General features: G+C 34.4%; 2 protein-coding genes across 16 annotated transcripts in view; one reads left to right on the top strand and one right to left on the bottom strand.

The window, feature by feature from the left end:
• The window catches only part of CMC1 (C-X9-C motif containing 1), a 71,295-nt gene extending 64,288 nt beyond the window's left edge, over positions 1-7,007 (top strand). For all 8 annotated transcript variants that reach the window (XM_028518263.2, XM_036030573.1, XM_036030571.1 and 5 more), the window contains 2 exons: positions 4,058-4,148; positions 5,824-7,007. In XM_028518263.2, coding sequence (XP_028374064.1) covers positions 4,058-4,148; positions 5,824-5,944 — 212 coding nt within the window. In that variant the 3' untranslated portion in view covers positions 5,945-7,007. The remainder of the gene's footprint in view (positions 1-4,057; positions 4,149-5,823) is intronic.
• AZI2 (5-azacytidine induced 2) overlaps positions 1-20,097 on the bottom strand; it is a 39,753-nt gene that overhangs the window by 6,034 nt on the left and 13,622 nt on the right. For 2 of the 8 annotated variants that reach the window (XM_028518110.2, XM_036030561.1), the window contains 3 exons: positions 17,294-17,352; positions 13,159-13,277; positions 8,256-10,273 (listed from right to left, as the gene is read on the bottom strand). In XM_028518110.2, the coding sequence (XP_028373911.1) occupies positions 9,870-10,273; positions 13,159-13,277; positions 17,294-17,352 (582 nt within the window). In that variant the 3' untranslated portion in view covers positions 8,256-9,869. Of the gene's footprint in view, positions 1-4,734; positions 5,387-8,255; positions 10,274-13,154; positions 13,278-17,267; positions 17,353-20,097 lie in introns of those variants that run through there. The other 6 variants (XM_036030565.1, XM_036030563.1, XM_036030562.1 and 3 more) reach the window with 6 other exon arrangements.

Genomic DNA, 20,097 nt, shown 5'->3' with positions numbered 1-20,097 from the left:
CATGCTATCAGGTATAGAAGATAATGTGCTGTGTGGCCTTGTGGCCCTGGTTTGCTTCCGCTGTGCAGTCATTACAAGGAAGACAGTCTGCTGTCTTCATTGTCTCTGCCTTGGCCTGGGCCGTCGTCACTGCATTTGCAACTGGTGAGCTCAGAACTAAGGGTGACCTCCCGTTGTCTTCAGGCACTCTTTACTTCGCAGCTTCCAGAAGGGACGATGATTACTGAGAGCAGCACGGCACTTAAGCCTTGTCTATGGGGACCCGACGTCAGGCTGTTCACTACAGAAGTCGTCACTCAAAGACAGCTCATCCTGAGAAAAAATGAGTTTTAGACTTAACTTTATACTACAAATTTAAAACTGCAGGAGAACCTTACTGAAAGTTGGCTCCTACCTAGGCCCTCCGCAAATTGTATCATTTTCAGTTCTGTGTTTTTAAAAATCTCTTATGATTCTAAACTGGTCAAAAGATATTTTATATATTGTTTAAAGTATGTCTCTCTTTTTATTATCCAGTTCTATAAAAGCAAAGTGTTTTATGCTTATAATTTCCAGTTGTAAAGTTAATGATATATTAGGAACTAAGGGTGATTTTAAAATCTTCCCTACTACATGTCGTTAATGAGCAAGACCTCGAAAATGCTTTTCCTTTAGATTAAATTGAAGTTCTAGATTTAAAGGTGAAACCATCAAGGTGATGGTGTAATCACAGAAATATTACATATAAGCTTATAGGTTAACATTGTAAATTATATGGCACCCAAATATATATTTGCTTTTTATAATACACCTTGAAAAAGTACTTTATGAATACATTACTAATTAAGGAAATAGAGTACTAGAAAGTTAGAAATGAGTGCTATGTCTAAAGGGGTGCTGTAAAAATGTATAAGCTTGGGTTTTTTTAAAAAAGTATAAATTAGTGGAGATAGAAATGGAGTGGTTCTAGTCAAAGACAGGAAACACTGGGAATTATTTCTTTTGATTTGGTATGTTTTTAAAGTGCCATCCCTCACTGGATGCTTTAGTTGTAACTGGATGACTTACTACATTTGTGAAGTAATGGTTCTTAAACCTGAGTAAATGAAAAGTGTAAAAGATCAAGTGCTCAGTATTTCTTTTTCCATGCATAGCTGCTGCATAAATACTTACCTTTGGCTTAATTAAGAACTTTATTCTTGTTGGTTATTGAAATATTAACATAGAATGAAAGTTCCATAAATTGAGTTAAAAACCATTCTAAATCATTTATTTCTCTTACTGCTTTTATACAGAAGTTCCCTCAAAGGATTTTTTAATATATCAACTGGAAATTTTATAGGCTACTTGTACTTAATTACACTGTGATTATTTTACCCATTATGTTCAAGTTAGGAAAAGGCTTTATCTCCTTCTGTTTTTCACAGATGTACTTGCCACAAATTTTATTATACCTAAAGAATATTTTTCCAATAGGGTATTATACAGTATGAAGTGTTTTTTTTTCCCCAGAGAAATGAGGGTTTATGAAAGAAGTATACTCTCATGTTCTCAATATTTTTAAGAAAAACATCTTGAATTCTTCTTTAACTTCTTTTCTTTAAAGTTTGGAATAACTTTTAATAATCTTTCTACTCTCAATGTTTATTGATATTCATTTGTATTACCTTAAGATAGACTTAAGTGAATGAAATTTTATTTTTATAGTGTTTAGTGGTAATTAAAATTAAATTATATAGAGGCATCACAAAGCTTTTTAACATTTAATATTATATTGAAAGGAGCAATTTAAATTGGGCTTGTTTCAGAATACCATTTTAGAAATCAGTTGGCAGTATTAGCAACATCATTATTATATGAATGTATGCTAATGTGGTATGAAAGAAAGATCCTCATTAAAATCTTGTTGCTAAACAAGTGACAAAAACCCTACAAACAGCTTGAGGCTTCAGGCCAGTCACAGTTATTCCTGCCTGAAGAGATTTGGACAAGTGTGAAAATATGTAGACTGTGCCTTTATTGGGATCAGAGCACATAAATGCTGTCTCACATGAATTCCCAACGAAGGGCATTTCTGTTTTTAGGAAAAGAAATCTTAAAATGATGCAATGCCCAAATATATATTGTGAATTTCTCTCTGTAAAAATACTGGGTTTGTTAAATTTGGAAAGTGGACTTTTGATAATAGCCATTGTGTTTGCGTTTTCCAGAAAAATTACTGGGGTTTGGTCAGCTAGGATATTTCATTAGGCAAATTCTTTCTTCCAGACATTGAGTGAACTGGTCTGGAGTAGGTGTGTGAGGCTATGGGAAGGATGTAGTGGTGCCAGGGATCAGCCTATGGCTCATCACCCCTATCATCACAGCAGTTCCCTTCTGGAAGCCCGTAGCCAGATTTGGTCCCTTCTGGGCTAGCTTGATGCGCATTTTCCCTTTGGGTGTTGCTTATGTCTTAATTTTTATTCGGGATGATAATTCTTCTAGAAAGGCAGATTTCACTGTGCTATAAATAGGAAAATTAACATGTAGGAATGCTAATGACATTCCAGAGTAAAAGTTTTTGGTAGCCATGATCTCTGTGGATAATGAGCTGACTCTATGCCGTGCCTTTCTGAGTTGGAGGGAGTCTAGTCAAGGACACGAAAGATACTCCCTTGGTCTGATTTGGCCTCTGTGTCCAGCTCATCTGCACAGACAGGAATGAGAACATTTGTAGTTGGAATGAAGACGATTCTGAATAGTTTCAGGAATCAGAGTAATTGGTGGGACTTCTGAGACTTGTGAACAAGAAGCTAAGGGAAGCTAATCCTGTGTATATTTGAAGTGGAGTATTACATGTCACCCGTAGTTTAATGTGACCAGACATAATATTTGCATTAAAGTTATTTCTTGCATCTGCTGCCTTTGTTTTTATTCTACCACTTATCCTTCAAAGTTTGCAGGTAGATGTGGATATTTATAAGGTTGTTGTCCCAGTTAAAGCCCCTCTATTGGGTTTTTATGCATTTAATAAATCTCAATCTTTTCCAGTTTTCTTGTGGTTTAAAAATATTTTTGTTACATATTGTGTGTCTTCATGGAGACTCCTGAAATTACCTGCTTGATTCAAAATAATCATAAATTATTTTTGTTAGTAACTGGAAGGGTAACATGTATAGCTCAAAGATCTTGATAACTTTGTATTAAAGGAGTTATAAAAATATTCAGAAAATGTCACTTTTTGCCTACCACTTCTTTGTGGGGATAATGTCATAATTTAAGATCTGACATGGAAATTGATGGTTACTTACAGGAGATACATGAGATTGGAAGTGGCAAAGCAGGGAACTAGAGCAGCCAGAGGTCAGGAGGAAGGACTGGAATAATTCAGGAGAGCTGGCATACATGATAGGGAGCAAAGCCCATGCTGTCCTTCAGAAAGGATAAGGGACAACTAAGTCTGACCCCGAGCACATGTAAGAAAGATGAGCGGGTGGCCCAGCTGTGGGTAGATGATGGCACCAGGCTTTTCTGAGCTGGTGATCCTGAGAAGGCAGGATACCAGAGGGGCTAGTATAGTTTAAAAGGCCAAATACCAGAATGGAAATTTGACAGAAAGCCATTTGAAATTTTCTGGGGCATCTAAGAGTAGACCCGAGAATTGAGTAGGAGCCCTGTTTTCAGGAGTTAAGGCAGCATGGCGAGGTTGTCTTAAAGAACGGGGGTACCTTGAAGCCACCAGGAGAAGACATGCAGACACTGGACCTGCAGAGACTGCACGTCTTGGAAACAGCTCCTCTTTTATTCTCCTTAATGATTTCTTGTAGAACATACGTTTTATTAGAAGTCCCATCTGTCTTCATGAAGCCTCCTCACTCTTTCTCAGAGGTCCTCTGTCTCTCTTTTCAAATCTCGTTATTTATTTCCACAAAGTAAATGAAACTCATCTCATTCTTTTTACTCATGTACATGTCTTTGGTGGAGCATGTGCAATGTGCCAAGCACAGTCTAGGTAATAGATGTTAAATTAGTTTTTAGAGCTGTCAGAAATTGTGTTGATGTAATTACAAGTCACTTTTCCCCAAATTTTTTATTTCAGATTTTACCAAATGTTGCAAGGAGTCTGGAGTCCTTATGGTAGTGAAATGCCGGAAAGAAAATTCTGCATTAAAAGAATGTCTAACCTCTTAGTAAGTAGTTAGTTACCTAAGTGTCTGTGCATCTGTGTATATGTGTGTGTAGTATACGTAATAGTAAGAATATGTTATTTAATTCATTCAATGTAATATATTCTGTACTTCCCCCCGCCCCAGATATTTTTGGCTGAGTCTAAAATTGGTTGAAGATTATTCTAAAAAAGCAACATTTATGATCTCTTTAAATTATGTGGGTGAGCATTATATCTGATCAACTACATGAAATCAGTTAACAAAGACATGATTTCCATGTGATTTAACCAATTTCTTTTCATGAACAGGTTGATCTATAGAATGTATTATAGATGGGCTTAAGGTAAACCTAATGATAAGGTACAGACTCAGACTATCTCTAAGACCTTTGCCAGCCTTGTGATTTTATTTTTTGATTAATTTAACTCCTAGGAAGGTTGCAATAAGTCAAAAGAAGGACACAAAGATAAATTTAGATTTTTGAATTAAAATTTTAAATCTTAAATACTATGTTCACTGATAGTTGTAGTTCCTTGAATCTTAAAGTGAAAATATGCCAAGTTCTTTGAATGCAGGTCCTTTCTGCTGAATTCCACCCTTTTTTTTTACTCACATTATTGACAGATAGTATAGCAGAATACTTTCTTAAGTCCAGAACTGAACTTGGCTCCTTTTACTTCTGCATTTTATGTCTTTGTGAATTATGCCATTGCCTAGTATCTTCCTTGTCTCCTAACTCTAACTGATTATTTCCTGTTGATTTCATTTCCTAAATCTTCCCCAGATCCATTGCCTCCTTTTCATCACAGCTGCTGCTCCTTCGGCCTAAGCCCTCATTGTTGCTTATCTGGGTTATTTTATTTATTGGATATCCCCTTTTCACCTGTCTGCCACATGCTTGCTGTCAGATTCGCCTAAGACACAAAGCTGACCTTACAGTTGTTCTCCTAATAGTGCCCGTCATCTTCAAGATAGATTTTTTAACTTTTTACTGTGGCATAAATGCACCATCATGGTTTGGTTCTTGCCCTTTCCAGCTTCATGTCAGGCCCTTTTTCCTGTATGAAATATACTTGTAGAATATACTTCCCTATTAGAAATCCCATCTACAGTTTGCCATACTGGTTCCAATTTACTTGCCATTCTTTAAGCATTACAGTTTTTCCTCATCTTTTGTTGTTGTACATGTGCCTTCTATAGGGATTTCTGGTGGTCTTTCAAAACGTTAACTCCAGCATTTCCCCTTGACATCTCCCCTTCTCCCACTCTTCCCCATGTTTCCATGGTGCCCTGGTCTGTATCTCCGTCACAGCACTTTGTGTACTTACTAGTAATTCCTTCCTTACCTGTCTGCTCTGTACCACCATGGGCTGCCTGAGGATAGGCACTGTGCTTCTCATTGCTGTGTCTCATTTGGATAGAGCTATTCAAAAGAGAACCACTAGGTCTTTTTGTTTCCTTTCTTTAACTAGTTTGGTAGTCTAATGTGTACAGTGAATTTATGATCATTACCAGAAGACTTTTTAAAAAATATTTTAAAATTTCAGTTGCAATTGACAGTCAATATTATTTTAGTCACTTTTTAAAATGTACTTCTAAGGGTTGTACCTAATGAATGGAATGTTACTAAGGTAAGTTTATATTAAATACTTAATAAAATGGTTCACTTGAAAAGATGTTCATTTTTTTCTTGTAGTTATAATGATCCTGCCTTTTATGAAGAATGCAAAATGGAATACCTAAAGGAAAGGGAAGAATTCAGAAAAACTGGGATTCCTGCCAAGAAAAGGATACAGAAGCTTCCAACAAGCATGTAGGCAAATATTCAAATGATACTCAGTAACTCTATTCCTGGAAATCACATTTACCTAAAATGATGGACTCAAGGAAGTATTTACTTTATCCTGAATTATGGAAATATTAATCTTATCTGAAATAAAGATTTTTTTAATTTTAAAGTTGTTTATTAAATGGGGTAGTAGCAAATAGTGGAATGGGATATGGTTTGCCTGGTCATTATGGAGTTTTCAAAAATCTTTTCCACAACTATAGTTCTATAATGGTGATACTGATTTTTAGGGTTCAGTATAGACTTACTGTACTCTGTCAGAAGAAAAGGCTAATTGTGGGGATTGGCGTAACCAACTAAAGGAAAGCAGGAATGGACCACCTTCAAAGGGGTTTAAATAACCAGGCAGTACAATGGAGTGGTCATGAACCAGAGTCCTTCCTAGTTCTCTGCTTACTAGCTGTACACCTGTGGAAATAAGCCTCATACAGTTTTTGCAACGACTGAGTATTTTAGGCAAATGCTCTTTAATGGTTAGTTATTGTTATTATTAGTACTAAAGAATTATTTGGAAACACAGATGATAGATTACTTAAAATGAATTAATTTTAAACATCTTTAAAGAAAATTTCCTAAATGTACTGCTACTTTCCTTGACCTGTTAATTTGGCTACTGAAAATACTGCTTTTTAAAAAAGTTTTCTTTATAAACATAAATGACCATTTTGTAACATAGTAATGGTGTCAGGAGCTAATGTGAAAATTTTGTCCCAATGCAATAATTTGGTTCCAGTTGAGCTTTTATATTAAAAGTTGCTTCCTCCCCACCCCATGAACCATTAACTTTTTACCACAGCCGTTGCAACCAGTTTCCAGGTAAGTAAATTTTATGTCTATAGTTCTCACTAAAATCACAAAAATTACCACATACAAGGACAAGATTTCACTTTGTCCCCAATCCTATGAAATATATCTGACTTTGTAGAAGGATTTAAAGCAAGCAAAGAGGATCCTAAGAACCAATGGCATGTTCAAGTTCCACACTTTTGAGTAAGCCATTCAAAGAACTATTTTACTCTTATTTAAAACCCCCCAAAACCACATTTACCCAGGCCACACAGATCAAAAGGAGGCAGATTGCTAGAGAAGACAAAAGCAAAGCCAGTAGTGATCTAGAGGTCACATAGCAATAGGGGTAAAACAAGCCTATATTCCTGTTGACCTTTTGGTATTGGTGCATTTCCTATAGCACAGGACCTTCATTTTTGTTAATTAAAAGGCAAAATACGTTTAAAGCTAGTGAAATACATAATCTGTGGCTTTTATAATTTTGATTAGAATCACAGGGGCCAACTTCAATTTTATGTGGATAATTCATTTATGTAGATTCACTTTCCCTATAGTTGCTAGATATATAGTATAAATAAGTTCATCCTTTTTTATTCTGTCAAAAACTAAACTCTTATGTATAGCTTTTAGAGTATCCATGCCTATCGACACTCAAGTTTACTTCTCCAGTGGGCGTATCTGCCTCAGGTGTTACCTTGCTCACTCATTTGTGCCTCTGCTGATCTGTTAAGTGACAGTCCAGATCTACCCTGGAAGTTCTACCTCCTCGACGTAGCCTTTCTGGACCAGTTTTCATGTGATTCAGCACTTCAGTTCTGCAAGTCTGAATTTGCCCTATTTTGACTTTCTGATGTTTCACATAGGTATGTCCCTGCGCTGCTTCTGAATTAGGTTCCATTTTGGCAAAACCTGTTTCCTTTTAGACAAGATAACAAAAAATTTTTACCCAATAGGGGATGGGGATCAAGAGGAAGGAGTAAGTGGCCTTTTTGTTGTTAGCTATGTTCTCTTCATTGTCATGGATGTGTAAATTGATGTGTTGTTATAAAAATCTAAAGATTAAGAAATTTTCAAGGGAAGCCCTTTGGAGCAAGTTTATAAAACTACAGATGGCCCATTCTTTCATTTCTCTGTGAATCTTACTTAGAACAGATGATCATAAAGTGTACATTTAAAAAATTATGGCTGGGTACAAACAATTTTTGGTTAATCTTTTTAAAGTAGTCTCACACATCATTTATTTAGCACTTTAAACTACCAAGAACACTAACCATTGACTTTCTAACATACCTGTTTCACAGATACCCTTCTGTTTAGATGGAAAAGCATTTTCTCCACTTAAAAGAAGTTAGCTTAACAAGACAGATACCTTTTATATGAATCAAATTAGTAACTCAAAATTAGTACTTGACCTTGGAATATGGAGTCAAGGACAAAATTTCACTCCCACTTCAATTTCAAACAAAAATAATTTTAATTAAATAATTTCCTTGCATTGTTCAAAGCATTAATCAAGCCATTATCTCATACAACTTATTTTCTTTACATTGTAAAATTTCCAATCTTGGCTTTAAAAAAGGCAAACCAGTAAGCTTAGAGATTAGATATAATATACAGCCTCTGTAGCTACATGAAAAATAGTTTCTGCTGCTGTGGTATTACACAGGTAGTTGCTTCCTTTAGCTGAAGCCTGGAATTTTATATTTGTTTTATGCATATTGTCTTCTGTTACTTGGCAGGAGATTCTACTCCCTTGAGGCAGCTGTGTTCATTGGTCAGAATAAATTCCAGCATCTGACACCAATTCCATTAATCACAGACAAGCTTGAGTAAGTGAGGTAATAGACAAAAGTCTGGTGAACAGTGAACACTGTTTATGTATGTATGCTATTCAGTCAATACAGAAATCTGTGATAATCTTTTAGTTCAAGACAAACATTTCAAACTGTCTATTAAAAAGGCTAAGATTTCCCACATGAAACACTTTATCTCAGGCAAAGGATATAGGAATCGAGTAATAATTTTATTACTAATATTCTTAATACTGCAGCCCTGAAAGAACTTAGTAATTTCCATGTGAAGCCATCCTTGTTTTTTCCTTACTTCTTTATAAATGATAGGCCATTTAGAATCAAAGAGTTTGGGGACATGCTATGACTGTATCTGTATCAATACAGCATAGATTTTGGTTTTTAGAATTAAATTCCTAAATCGATTAAAAACCACTCAGTGAGGAAAATGTTACATTTCAAACCAAAGCCTAACAATTTATAAGCTGGTCTACATGAGCGGGTATAGACCCTTTGAAGAAAATGACTTCATTATAGACTCTGAAGAGACAGATTAGATTGAAACCTTTGTGATGTTCTTTTCACTTCTAATTGGTTGATGTATAGGATAATAGTTTATTCACACACCATATAGATTTTCTACTATTTAATCACTTCAGTTAGGACTTGAGGGATGTACTGGGACAAAGTTGGCTTCAATGATCAGGTTGCTTCAAGTTTTAAAGTTCAAATCGCAATTCTAAATTTTATCAACATTGTGATTAAAAATGATTTAAAACTTTGAAAACAATAGCATATAGAGATGGAATAACCTACATACTGTTATTACACTATTTATATTTTTATTTATGCACTATAAGTCAACAGAAATATAAGCCGTTCACATTGCCATTTGCTCCTTTATGCAACTTGCCATTTTTTCTTATGTTAATGGCCTCCTCTATTTTTAATGAACAAATTTAGGCATTTTACATGCTTTGTAAAACTGTGTCTAAAAGCTTTCAATTTCATTCTTTATGTGAGAGGCAGAAACTTACAATCATCATCAAAGGTAGAACTGTCTTTTTGAAACACCTCGTTTATTAGTTTATTATTAGCATATATCTGATTCTTAGACAGAAGAGAAGCTGGAGGGTTGCTCTTTCATACTGGAAAATCAACTACGTACTATGGTACAATATGTGCAAATGTGTACATCGAAGAACCCTGCAAAATTTTAATCAAACCCCACTTTCAGTTTATTAAATAATTTCTCAAGAGAACTATTGCAGGAGGTATAGCAACCTCATTACCAAGTCATGAATGTCTTCAGAATTAGTTCTTATAAAGGCAGTTTTGATTATGTTGATCCAAGTAATGTGGCAGGATGGGTAAAGGCAAAGTTTTATTTTTAGTTTCCCCAAATGCTGACTCACTTGATTTAGGAGGGCTTGGGAATACCCACGAATTATCTTCCAGAGAATTTCTGCCGTAAGAGTTGTGTTCCTGAAAGTTTGTACAGTCATGAGGAATGGGTCGCTCGTTATCTGTCCATGATTGGAGAATTGCTTTCTCTGATAAAACTTTTACATCTCCTGGTAAAGGGGAAGATGTACTACAAAGAGTTTTGCCATTTGGTGAGAGAGTGGGATGTCTTTTGTATGTTACAGTGAAATTCGTCAAGTGCAGTTTTGTGCTGTCTTTCCCAAGGTCTTCCATGCATCCTACAGGAGCACAAGCTAAAAAAGAAAGTATAGGCCAAATGTCAGCTGTCATGGCATTTGTGATCATAAAAACATATAACAATGTATTAATTTGGTTGATTTATAACTGGAAATAAAGTTAACACTCCCAAACAAGTGTAATCATTGGGCACTGGGACTTAAAGAGAGAGGACCAATGATCTCAGTTCTAATACTGGATCAGCTATCCTGACATGGAAGTCACTGTCTGCTCCAGGTATCACTGTTCTCATTTGCAAAATGGACACAGCATAGTAATCCTGTCCATTTGTATCACTGAGTTATTTAAAGTGAAGAATGTAAAATTTTTAAAAAGTTGGAAACTAATAAAGTTAAAATACTAGGTTGACCAAAAAGTCCATTTAGTTTTTTCCGTAAAATAAAAGACATATTTTTCATTTTCACCAATAACTTTATTGATCTGGATATTTTGAGGATGTCACCTATCTCCTGCCATTGGCTTCTAGTGGATAGAGGCCAGAGATGCTGCTAAACTTCTTCCAGTGCATAAGACAGCCCCACAGAAAGAATTATTTGGCCAAAATGTCAATAGTACCAAGAAACTTCGCAAACCACTTTTGACACATTTGATCAATCACAGCACCTTCTCTATACAAAAGTCTTGTTTTGTGTTTCTGTTGTGTTTTTACTTTTCTTGAAATAAAGTTGCATATTTTCTTCCATCTTCAATATTAAAATGGATACTCAAAAATCCACCAATTTTGATAGTTTCTTTTTTTAAATGCATGCTGATATGACAGCTGTCACAATACAGTCTAACAAAATTGTTTTGAATGAAGTTAAAGACAACTAAACACTGCTAGAACCATTGTACAGAAAAAACCAAATGAACTTTTGGCCAACCCAATACAAGCAAAGATCCTGTTCTTGGCTTTTAAGAGTGTGGCTAGAGGTGGCTTCCAGGCTATTTACTTCAGTGGAGGAGACTGAGAAAGCTGTTCTTAAGTTTGAGTAATTTTTTTTTTTGTTAAATATCATATTCCTTTACTTATTTAAGTATTTTTCCATAGGTGATCCAAAAGTAAATTTTTTTCAGAAAGAATTATATTGTGAGTTGGTGAGATACAAATAATATTTATCCAGGCCTTTATGAATAAAACAGTTTAAATAAAAGCTACAAAATAATCCTATGTCTTGTGAAACACATGCAATGGTAAATGTACATTCTGCCATGGCCACACTATAGACCAAGTAAAAAAAAAAATAACATAAAAGTATGTCTTTAGTACACATGTAATGCCTTAGAAAACAGACTGCTCTGAAGCTGTTGTTTAGCCACAGCCAACAAGATGGTAGTATGAGCTTTTCTTCCTCCAATTCAGCAAGGGCAGAAAGACAAATTTATCCCAAGTTCAAAAGCGATAGCAATTTCAACTAAGGCTTGACTCTGTAGTTTTAGAAGAAAGCAATTGAACCACATTATAAAATAAGCTCATTGTCTTTTCTTAGGAGGAGAGAGGAGTTTGGGAGAATTGGAAGTATCACCGTTCAGCTTTTGGGCAGGGTGATACTGTAGGTCAGGGAAAAAGGTGATCTAGACTTGGCGCTGTCTGCTCCTCAAAGCATTGAGTTCTGTGCTGAGTGAGGAGGGGTGGACTTGAGCCTGCCACTGTTGTAGGAAATGTTTTAGAAAACTTATGCTCCAAAGCTCTAAATATGTATCATTCACCAGATCAGAAGGGACACAGGAATGAACCATTTCGAAATACAGAAAGAGCATTTGTCCTATATTATTATTTGGAAGTTATATTTATTATATAAACAAAGAGCCACACTGAATACTCACTGCAAAATTACTGTACAAGTCCCTTTTAAGAGAGATCCTATTTCTACCATCAACTGGTATTACCTTATATGTAACCCTGGCCACTGTAAAACTCAAGGGAAAAAATGAACCAGAAAGTAAGTCAATGGCTGCCAAAGCACCATGTTCTTTTGTCTGCTTCATAAGGAACTAGCTGTAGAAAAATGAAAGGAATTCTGAATTTAACTTTCCCAATGTGCAAAATTTCCCCCCACTAATGTACACTACTGAGAGCTTTAAGTACAATTCTTTCATGCACTCTTTAGGGACAATCTGAGGTACATATAACAGTTTTAAACTGGTGATTATTTTTTATAAAAAGTCACATCTTATTACTTTAAAATAAATTTTAGGGCACTTAAAAATTATACAACTTTTCAGAAATACAACTATTATGAAGTAAAAGGTATAAATGCACTGATTTTTCTCTGAGGTATAAAATTAGCTTTGACAAAGTAACCACCACTAGTTAGCACAAAATGCAAAATGTTTTGTCAGCCAAGCAGTTAAATATGAAAGGCAAAGCAATGAAAATTTCTGTTTGGCTAGAAGGGGTAAGTACCTAGTACTCTTCTAAATAATCTATCCTTTATGGACAGAAAAATTAACTTTACAAAAAAGAAAATAACCAAATAATGAATCAGTTACTTTTTCAAAACAAACAATTTAGAGCTAGGTCTTTGGTGTATTCTGTAATGAAAAATAGTTTTGGGTGTCTTTTCTTTTTTTTAAATAGATGAAGTAGTTGTGGTAAAAGGTCAACTAGAGCAAACTTAACACCTCAGCCTTATACACATAAGCAACACTTGGCTGAGAAAAAAAAGCCACAAGGGGAAAAGAATACAGTACTGAAGAAAAAACACATCAGCAACACCTTTATGTGTGAAGTTGACCAGCATGAGACTGAAGCCAAAGCAGAGAATGGGTAGGCTGTGAACAGACTATATATACTTTGCCTTATCAAACTCATTTGATGAGATTTTGATAAGATAGGATAGCTAGTTGCTCTTCAAGCAGTTTGGCTGGAATCAGTGGTTTCCAGCAAACACTGACTTGCCTTTCTTGATTGCAGTTGGGGTTTTCAGTTTTCTTAGTAGTTCAGCTTGTACTTGAGTCACCAGATGTAGATTAGACATTTCTCTCTTCAGTTCCCAGTATGCATTTTGCATGTTATCACTGATATACAAGTTTAAAAAACAGAGTTAATGGTCATTATTTTCTTAATGAAGAGAATAACTTTAAAATAGAAATAATCATATCTGTATTTTGCTCAAATTAGTTTTAAGATTATGTAAATTAAAACATTAAATAGCTGAAAAATATTTAATCAGGGCATTATAATAATTAAAAAGGCCTTATTCATAATAACATTGCCATAATTTATGGCAATTAAATGAACTATATTAAACAGAAGGCTATAATAAAAAGTATTCTAACCAATGAGAGTTTCTATGGCTCTCATCTCAGAATTGAGGTATTATTATAGACTATAGTACAGTGGTGTTAATACATTTAATAGTAGGGAGTATGTTCTTCATTTGCACCTCTGATCAAGACCAATGTGATATTCATATATGGGTCTTAAATTTGTATTTAACTTATGACCATTCTGTTCTGACATTGTGAATCGAAATACTATATCAATTGCTGAATGTATACCCAAGCCCCATTAAAATAAAATTTAAGTTTCATGCATTCCATTCTTTTATGTTTGACTGGGCTGTCTCATATTGTTGGTTCTAAACCAATGTGACATGACAGCACAAGACATGAAGAGCCAGACGATTTCCTGGTAAAGGAAAGGAATCTAGAGAGATTATAGGAAACAGAAATGAAAACTTCACAAATTCCTCTCATTTTTATGATCAGAAATATTATTTCAATTATCTGAGAAATATTAGTTACTTTAAATGTAATTTTTAAGTAAGTTTCATCTTCCATTAAACATTCTTATTTGGATATTCATAATTTTCTTCCTTTTTAGGTTCTTAATTGCTAATAAATAAATCAGTCTTCAACATATATTCTTCCTTTGCTGTACTAGAATACATACAACATCAGATGTAAGAACAACCAGTACAACAGTGTTCAAACAAGCAGTATTGCCTAGTAAAGATACCAGTGTAAATTTAGTAATGATGAAATCAAATTTGACAGACAAGTCACTTCATGCTTTAATTTTTGTTGAGCTATAAACCTTTTTAAAAAAACTTCAAGGACTAATACTCTTGATGTTTAAATCTAATATCCTACTTTAATCACAGAACCAACAGATACATTGAAAAATTGAATTATTTTGAATTATGTAAGGTTACATACATTTTTCTCAAAATACTTCAATGCACTCAGACAGTGATTTCAATAGAAGTAGCAGAATAAACTTTATACTGTCTCTGAAAAAAATCTACAGGCTTTCGTCTGTTGTCAATATTACTTGTTAACCAGTAGTCTATTAAAAATCACAAGGCTTTTTTGCAGATTTTTGATATGTGTGAAATAATTACTTCACAAAAGTTAGTTAACCACCTCCATTTCATCTGTAAACATGAGATGGGTGCTACAATGCATGTTTCACATAGGAACCTATTTTAAGTGTGAAAAGAGCTGTTGGTTCCTTGGTACCATTTTGGGCATTTGGTATGCTTTCCAGAGTTGCTCGTATAACACGGCAGTGGGTATAAACACTGCACACATGCTAATAATTCATGCAGTCATGATACGAATAATACTGCATGCAAATAGTGTTTTATTATCGGCATGAGATGGTAAATCAGTACCCGACTTGGAGAAAAGAAAAGCGAATATCCATCCAAGATAGTGTTTAGATACCAGAATACCAAACATATTTAATCATTCGAAATAGTAAGCATATAAAGTAAGAGAATTAGCAGAATTATTAGAAGCAATGTCTAATATAGATTTTGCAATTTAAAAAAATGAAGACTGCTTATAAATTAGGTTAAACTAACAACTAGGTCACGAAGTTCAACATATATCTAGTCTTTTTCTTTTGCCCTTAGTGTTACCTGAATTGAAAACTATAGATATATAAATTAAAATTGTTACTAAGTATAAGTTCTCCCTCTTGTGGATAGCAAAGTAATGGCAGTTACTTTACAACTAATATTAAGTGTTATATAGTCTTCAAGGTGTGTTGAAAATTTATTTTTAATTCTATGTCGTGTCCAACCTTTTGGTGTCTCTGGGCCACAAATTAAACACACAAACACTAACAAAAACTGATGAGCAAAAAAAGATTTTAAAGTAAATTTACGATTCTGTGTTGGGCCACATTCATAGCCATCCTGGTAAAACCTCAAACCTCTGAATATTAAATGTAACGAAGCCTATTTATTCACATTCTCTGGGAAGGGGTACATACATGTCTTGCTTACAAAGTGAATAAGCCCAGTTTTCTTTTCTTTTTTTTAAAGGTAAGATTTTTCTTCTTTATTTACTTTTAGAGAGAGGGTTAGGGGGATGGAGAGAGGGAGAGAAACATCAATGTGTGGTTGCCTCTGGTGCCCCGCACCAGGGACCTGGTGTGCAACCCAGGCATGTGCCTTGACTAGGAATTGAAATGGCAACCCTTTGCTTCGCAGGCCTGTACTCAATCCACTGAGCTATACCAGCAAGAGCAAGCCCAGTTTTCTTAATTGACACTATGCATTTAACTCTTTAATACTGAAATAAATATCCCTTGAATAAGAAAAATATACTTAACTAAGCTTTTATTTCAGCCATACATATTTTTCTTAGCTTTTGAAAATTTACTCAGCTATTATATCCCCAGGGGAACTAAAATGAAAATATGGCATAGGCTTAGCCAAGAGCCAGAGACTTAGAAATGTATATTTTGTCAACTGTGACTCACCCTTAAGAGCGTATTTCATACATTTTTTACTCTAAGGCACAGCAAGCAGTCACTTTACACTGCAACCCAATGAAAACAAGTTACGAGAAACTATACTTATCCCCATATTATGTGTATTACACTCTGGTATGTTCTATAGGCATACCTCATTTTATTGTGCTTTGCTTTACTGCATCTAATAGATACTGCATTTTTCACAAACTGGAGTAAAACCCTACACCAGCAAAAAACAAAAACAACTTACTGAAGGCTCAAATGATGGTTAGCATCTTTTAGCAATCACATATTTTTAAACTGAGGTACTTAACATAGTTATTTTAGTCATATGCTATTGAACACAAGCGTGCTTGAGTACTAATGAGGCAGATAAACTGACAAAACAACTTTCAGAAGTAATTTAAATGGACACTGTACTAGACACAATGTGAAAAATAAAAAGGGCAAAGCGTCTTTGCTGTAAGTTTAGAAGTCGAAAGCAAAATCAAAGCACTGTTAAATGGCATTTATTTGCAACAGAGATTGTATGTTCCACAACGTCTAAAATATTCATTGCTTGCCCCTTATTGAAGAAGTCTGCCTATCCCTGGATCAGAAAGAGTGGCTGCATGGTGTTTCCTTATATTGTTTTCCTTAATGGACCATTTTCATAGGAAAAAGTATGAATTCACATTAGTTACTTTACTGTAGTTCAGTAAACTTTGGAAGACAAATGATCAAACAGTGAAGTCAAATCAGAATTTTATACCGGATGGAAGTCCATGCAGAGCGGGGATGCTAACAGAGCAGAAACAAAAATTATCAGGTAATTTAAATTACGGTATTTAAGTTACTTAAGTAAAAATGATCTATATTTGAGAAAATGTTTGAATACATACAAACTCTGATAGCTACTCTTGTCCTTACCCCAGGAGGATAATTCTCTTAAAATTCCTATTATACCGAAGATTAAGGCTAAGTTTACCCTTGAGACAAAATGTTACTACTGTATGTGGGAATGCGTAATTCTTCATGTACAAAATTAGGATTTATTACAAAATACTTCTACACAGCTAACTCCCTAATATCCTATCTAAAATATTACTGAATGTTTAGAAATTCTGTTTAAGGTATCACATTATACACCTTTCTACCACTCAAGTTCACATCTATTGTTAACTAACAGTTAAATACTTTTATATCTTGTGGTCAGAGATTACATGCAGTACCCAAGTAATACCCCTTTGTTTTTAAGGTTAAATCATGACAAATCTAAGTACCTATACAAAGTGGCCTATGGAAGAAGAAGGCATTACTTTTGAATGATGAAAAATGTTCATACCTTGAAATGCTTAGTCTTTGCAGGTCTCTGCTCTGCAGATTGTCTTCTTGAGATGGATCCTGTCATTTTAAAAAAAAGTTTGAAAGCTGTTACAGTCCACTTACTCTCAGTACACTTTGTATTAACAGAGACATGTTTCAGATGGGTAGAATACATCTATAGCTGTACAGCATATATACACACATTCAGTTTTAATGAAATACCTCCAAACCTGTACAAGATATCTCAAACTCAGTTACAACTAAAGTCATTCATATTTTAATTTAAAAAAGTGGAATTGCTCTCTTGTAAAAGAACTCAGAATCTTACAAAATGTATTTCTGAATATATCAATCTGCAGCCTATATTCTAAAAAGGGTAACAAATAAGTTAATATTTACTCAAGGTGCATCTGAATGAATTCCATGAGAAAATGGAAGTTTTATAGCTATTTCATTTTTATTGGTATTACTTTTAAAAAGTACCCAAATTTAATAGGTTACTTTTTAAGATAAGCATAAACTTCCTTTCCATATAGACAAGTTTATAAAATCTTCATGTATTTTAAGTTTTAGTGGTGTAGGTTATAGATATGACAGAAAGAAACCTATAAAAGATACTAAACAATAGACTTAATATATTTAAGACAGCTCCGTAACACACTTGTTTGCAGTGCATTCTCATTTAAGGATCTGTAACAAATAAAAATCACTATCACAGGTAATTCAATTGGCAGAATTGGCCAGAATAAACTGAGAGAACAAAATTTAAAATATTGAAATTTAATTTTAGTATTTCTTATTTACATAATCTAAGTGTTTTAAAGTGGAACATTAACAGGCCGTGTAAGGACTTTATGAGTATTACGAACTGTGAAGAGTAAAATTTTTAAATGCTTTCGATTATAGGAGTTAAAGCATTTTTTGGATTTCTGATTATTCAGAAAATACTGTAACATTTAAGTTGTATCTCGGGGAGAAGGGAAGCAGAACTGGCCCAAGATCAGACAACGTCCAAAGCACATAACCTTGGACATTTTTCTTTCCTCTTCTCCACAGGAGATAAAGGAATCAGATCAGCCTCTTTTAGCTTCTTTGAATCACTGATTTAAAAATATACATTTAAATTAGTGTATACTTAAACACATAGGTAGAACGGAAACCTTCATTTTTAAAGACTGATTTTTTAAAAATCTGACAGTTGGGATTGAAAAAGTGTTTTTCCAGCTACTGCCAAACAGTTCAGTCAATCTAATGTAAACTAGCATTAAGCACAAAGGAATTGTTTCTGATAGTCAAAGACCTGGTTCCTGGCCAGTCATCAGTTTGCCATGTTTTAAAAGGCAGTAATGGATCTGTTTCCCAACCAGTGCCATATGATGTGGGAGTTTCCCATAAATGGGCCGATGGCTACAAAATCTTGGTAAATATTGCTCAAGGTAAACAGGTTCCTATACTAGCAGACTTCTCAGAACCTTCAGTACACTACAGGATATTGTGAATGGGCTGTTATTAGGAACCTTACACATCTACACCAACTCCACTTTCCTGACCCAGTGTTTCCTGCACTTCCTTGGCAGTGCCATCTGTTTTCCTCAAAGCTTTATCAACTGCACCAAAGGCAGGAATAGTGGGTATACAGGAAGTCTAAAAGACCCACAGTGGAACTGACCCTTGAACCTTTACCTCATTAATACCCAACCTAGTCAAATGAATTTACTAAATACTTAAAAGAACAAACAAAACAAAAAACACTATTATGTCCATGTAAGATGCTGTATCACATTTAAGAAGGCACTGTTTCACAGAGAGTACTATCTTAAAAATATTTGTAAATGAGTCTATAGCAGACATAACCAAGATTATTAATGTGAACATGAATTTCTCTAGCTTTCATCTGCTTTTTGATTCTACTGCTGACTCTGGCTGGCAACACTTTTGAAACACGAATTAAAAGTAGACATCCTGCCATGTCAAGATAAGATCAAAACCTGGAACCCTTGATGAATTAAGCATTTCCATTCTTTCTTTTCCTGGTTCATTTTATATTCGTTGTGAGCATTTTAAACTTTAAATCTCACTTCCCCCTACCAAGTAAATTCCTATGAAGATGAGGACTTTTTTTTTTTTTTTTTTAATATTCCCCCCATTTCACCTTTGACTCTTCAAGTTTCTCAGTCTCTTGGACTCAATTTCATCAGTAGGAAGAAGTGATTTCTAAACTTTCTTCTACCTTCAAGTCTGTTTCTGAGATTTATGATAGATGAATTAAACTAACAGCAAATTTATCTCCTAGCACCATCTAGTGGAAAAGAGTAACTAAATAGAGCTGAACTGTAACTCAAATCTACATACCTATTGCAAAAAGCACCATTCTGAATTACCCTAATTATGTTTTTCTTTTTTTTTGGAAAAACATTCACTTATTGAATGTAGTAGGCTCTGTGCTAATTGCTTCATATATTATCTAATTTAATCTTCATGAAAAAATAGATATTTAATGCTTATAAACAAAATTTCAGAAGAGTTAAATAACTCTCCTGATATTATGTAGTCAAGTACCACAATTATAAGACAAGTTCTTATGATTCTATAAGACAAGTTTTTATGATTCCACGAGACAAGTTTTTACGCTTCCTGCTCTATATGGAAATACCCATTATGTATAAAAGCTGTCAGATTATTTCAAGTAAAATATATATAACGACAATTATAATTTAGAGCTTCAAGGTACAGATCTTTACTTGCAAGCATATCTTTTTAAGAGAAGGCTCATGGAATGACTGGCAGCTGGGCTTGTGGGATAGGATGCTGAAAGCATTTGAA

The sequence above is a fragment of the Phyllostomus discolor genome, chromosome 7, assembly GCF_004126475.2.
Source record: "Phyllostomus discolor isolate MPI-MPIP mPhyDis1 chromosome 7, mPhyDis1.pri.v3, whole genome shotgun sequence".
NCBI classification, from domain to species: Eukaryota; Metazoa; Chordata; class Mammalia; order Chiroptera; family Phyllostomidae; genus Phyllostomus; species Phyllostomus discolor.
The sequence above is the reverse complement of the archived record's forward strand: the minus strand, read 5'-3'. Positions and strand labels throughout refer to the sequence as shown.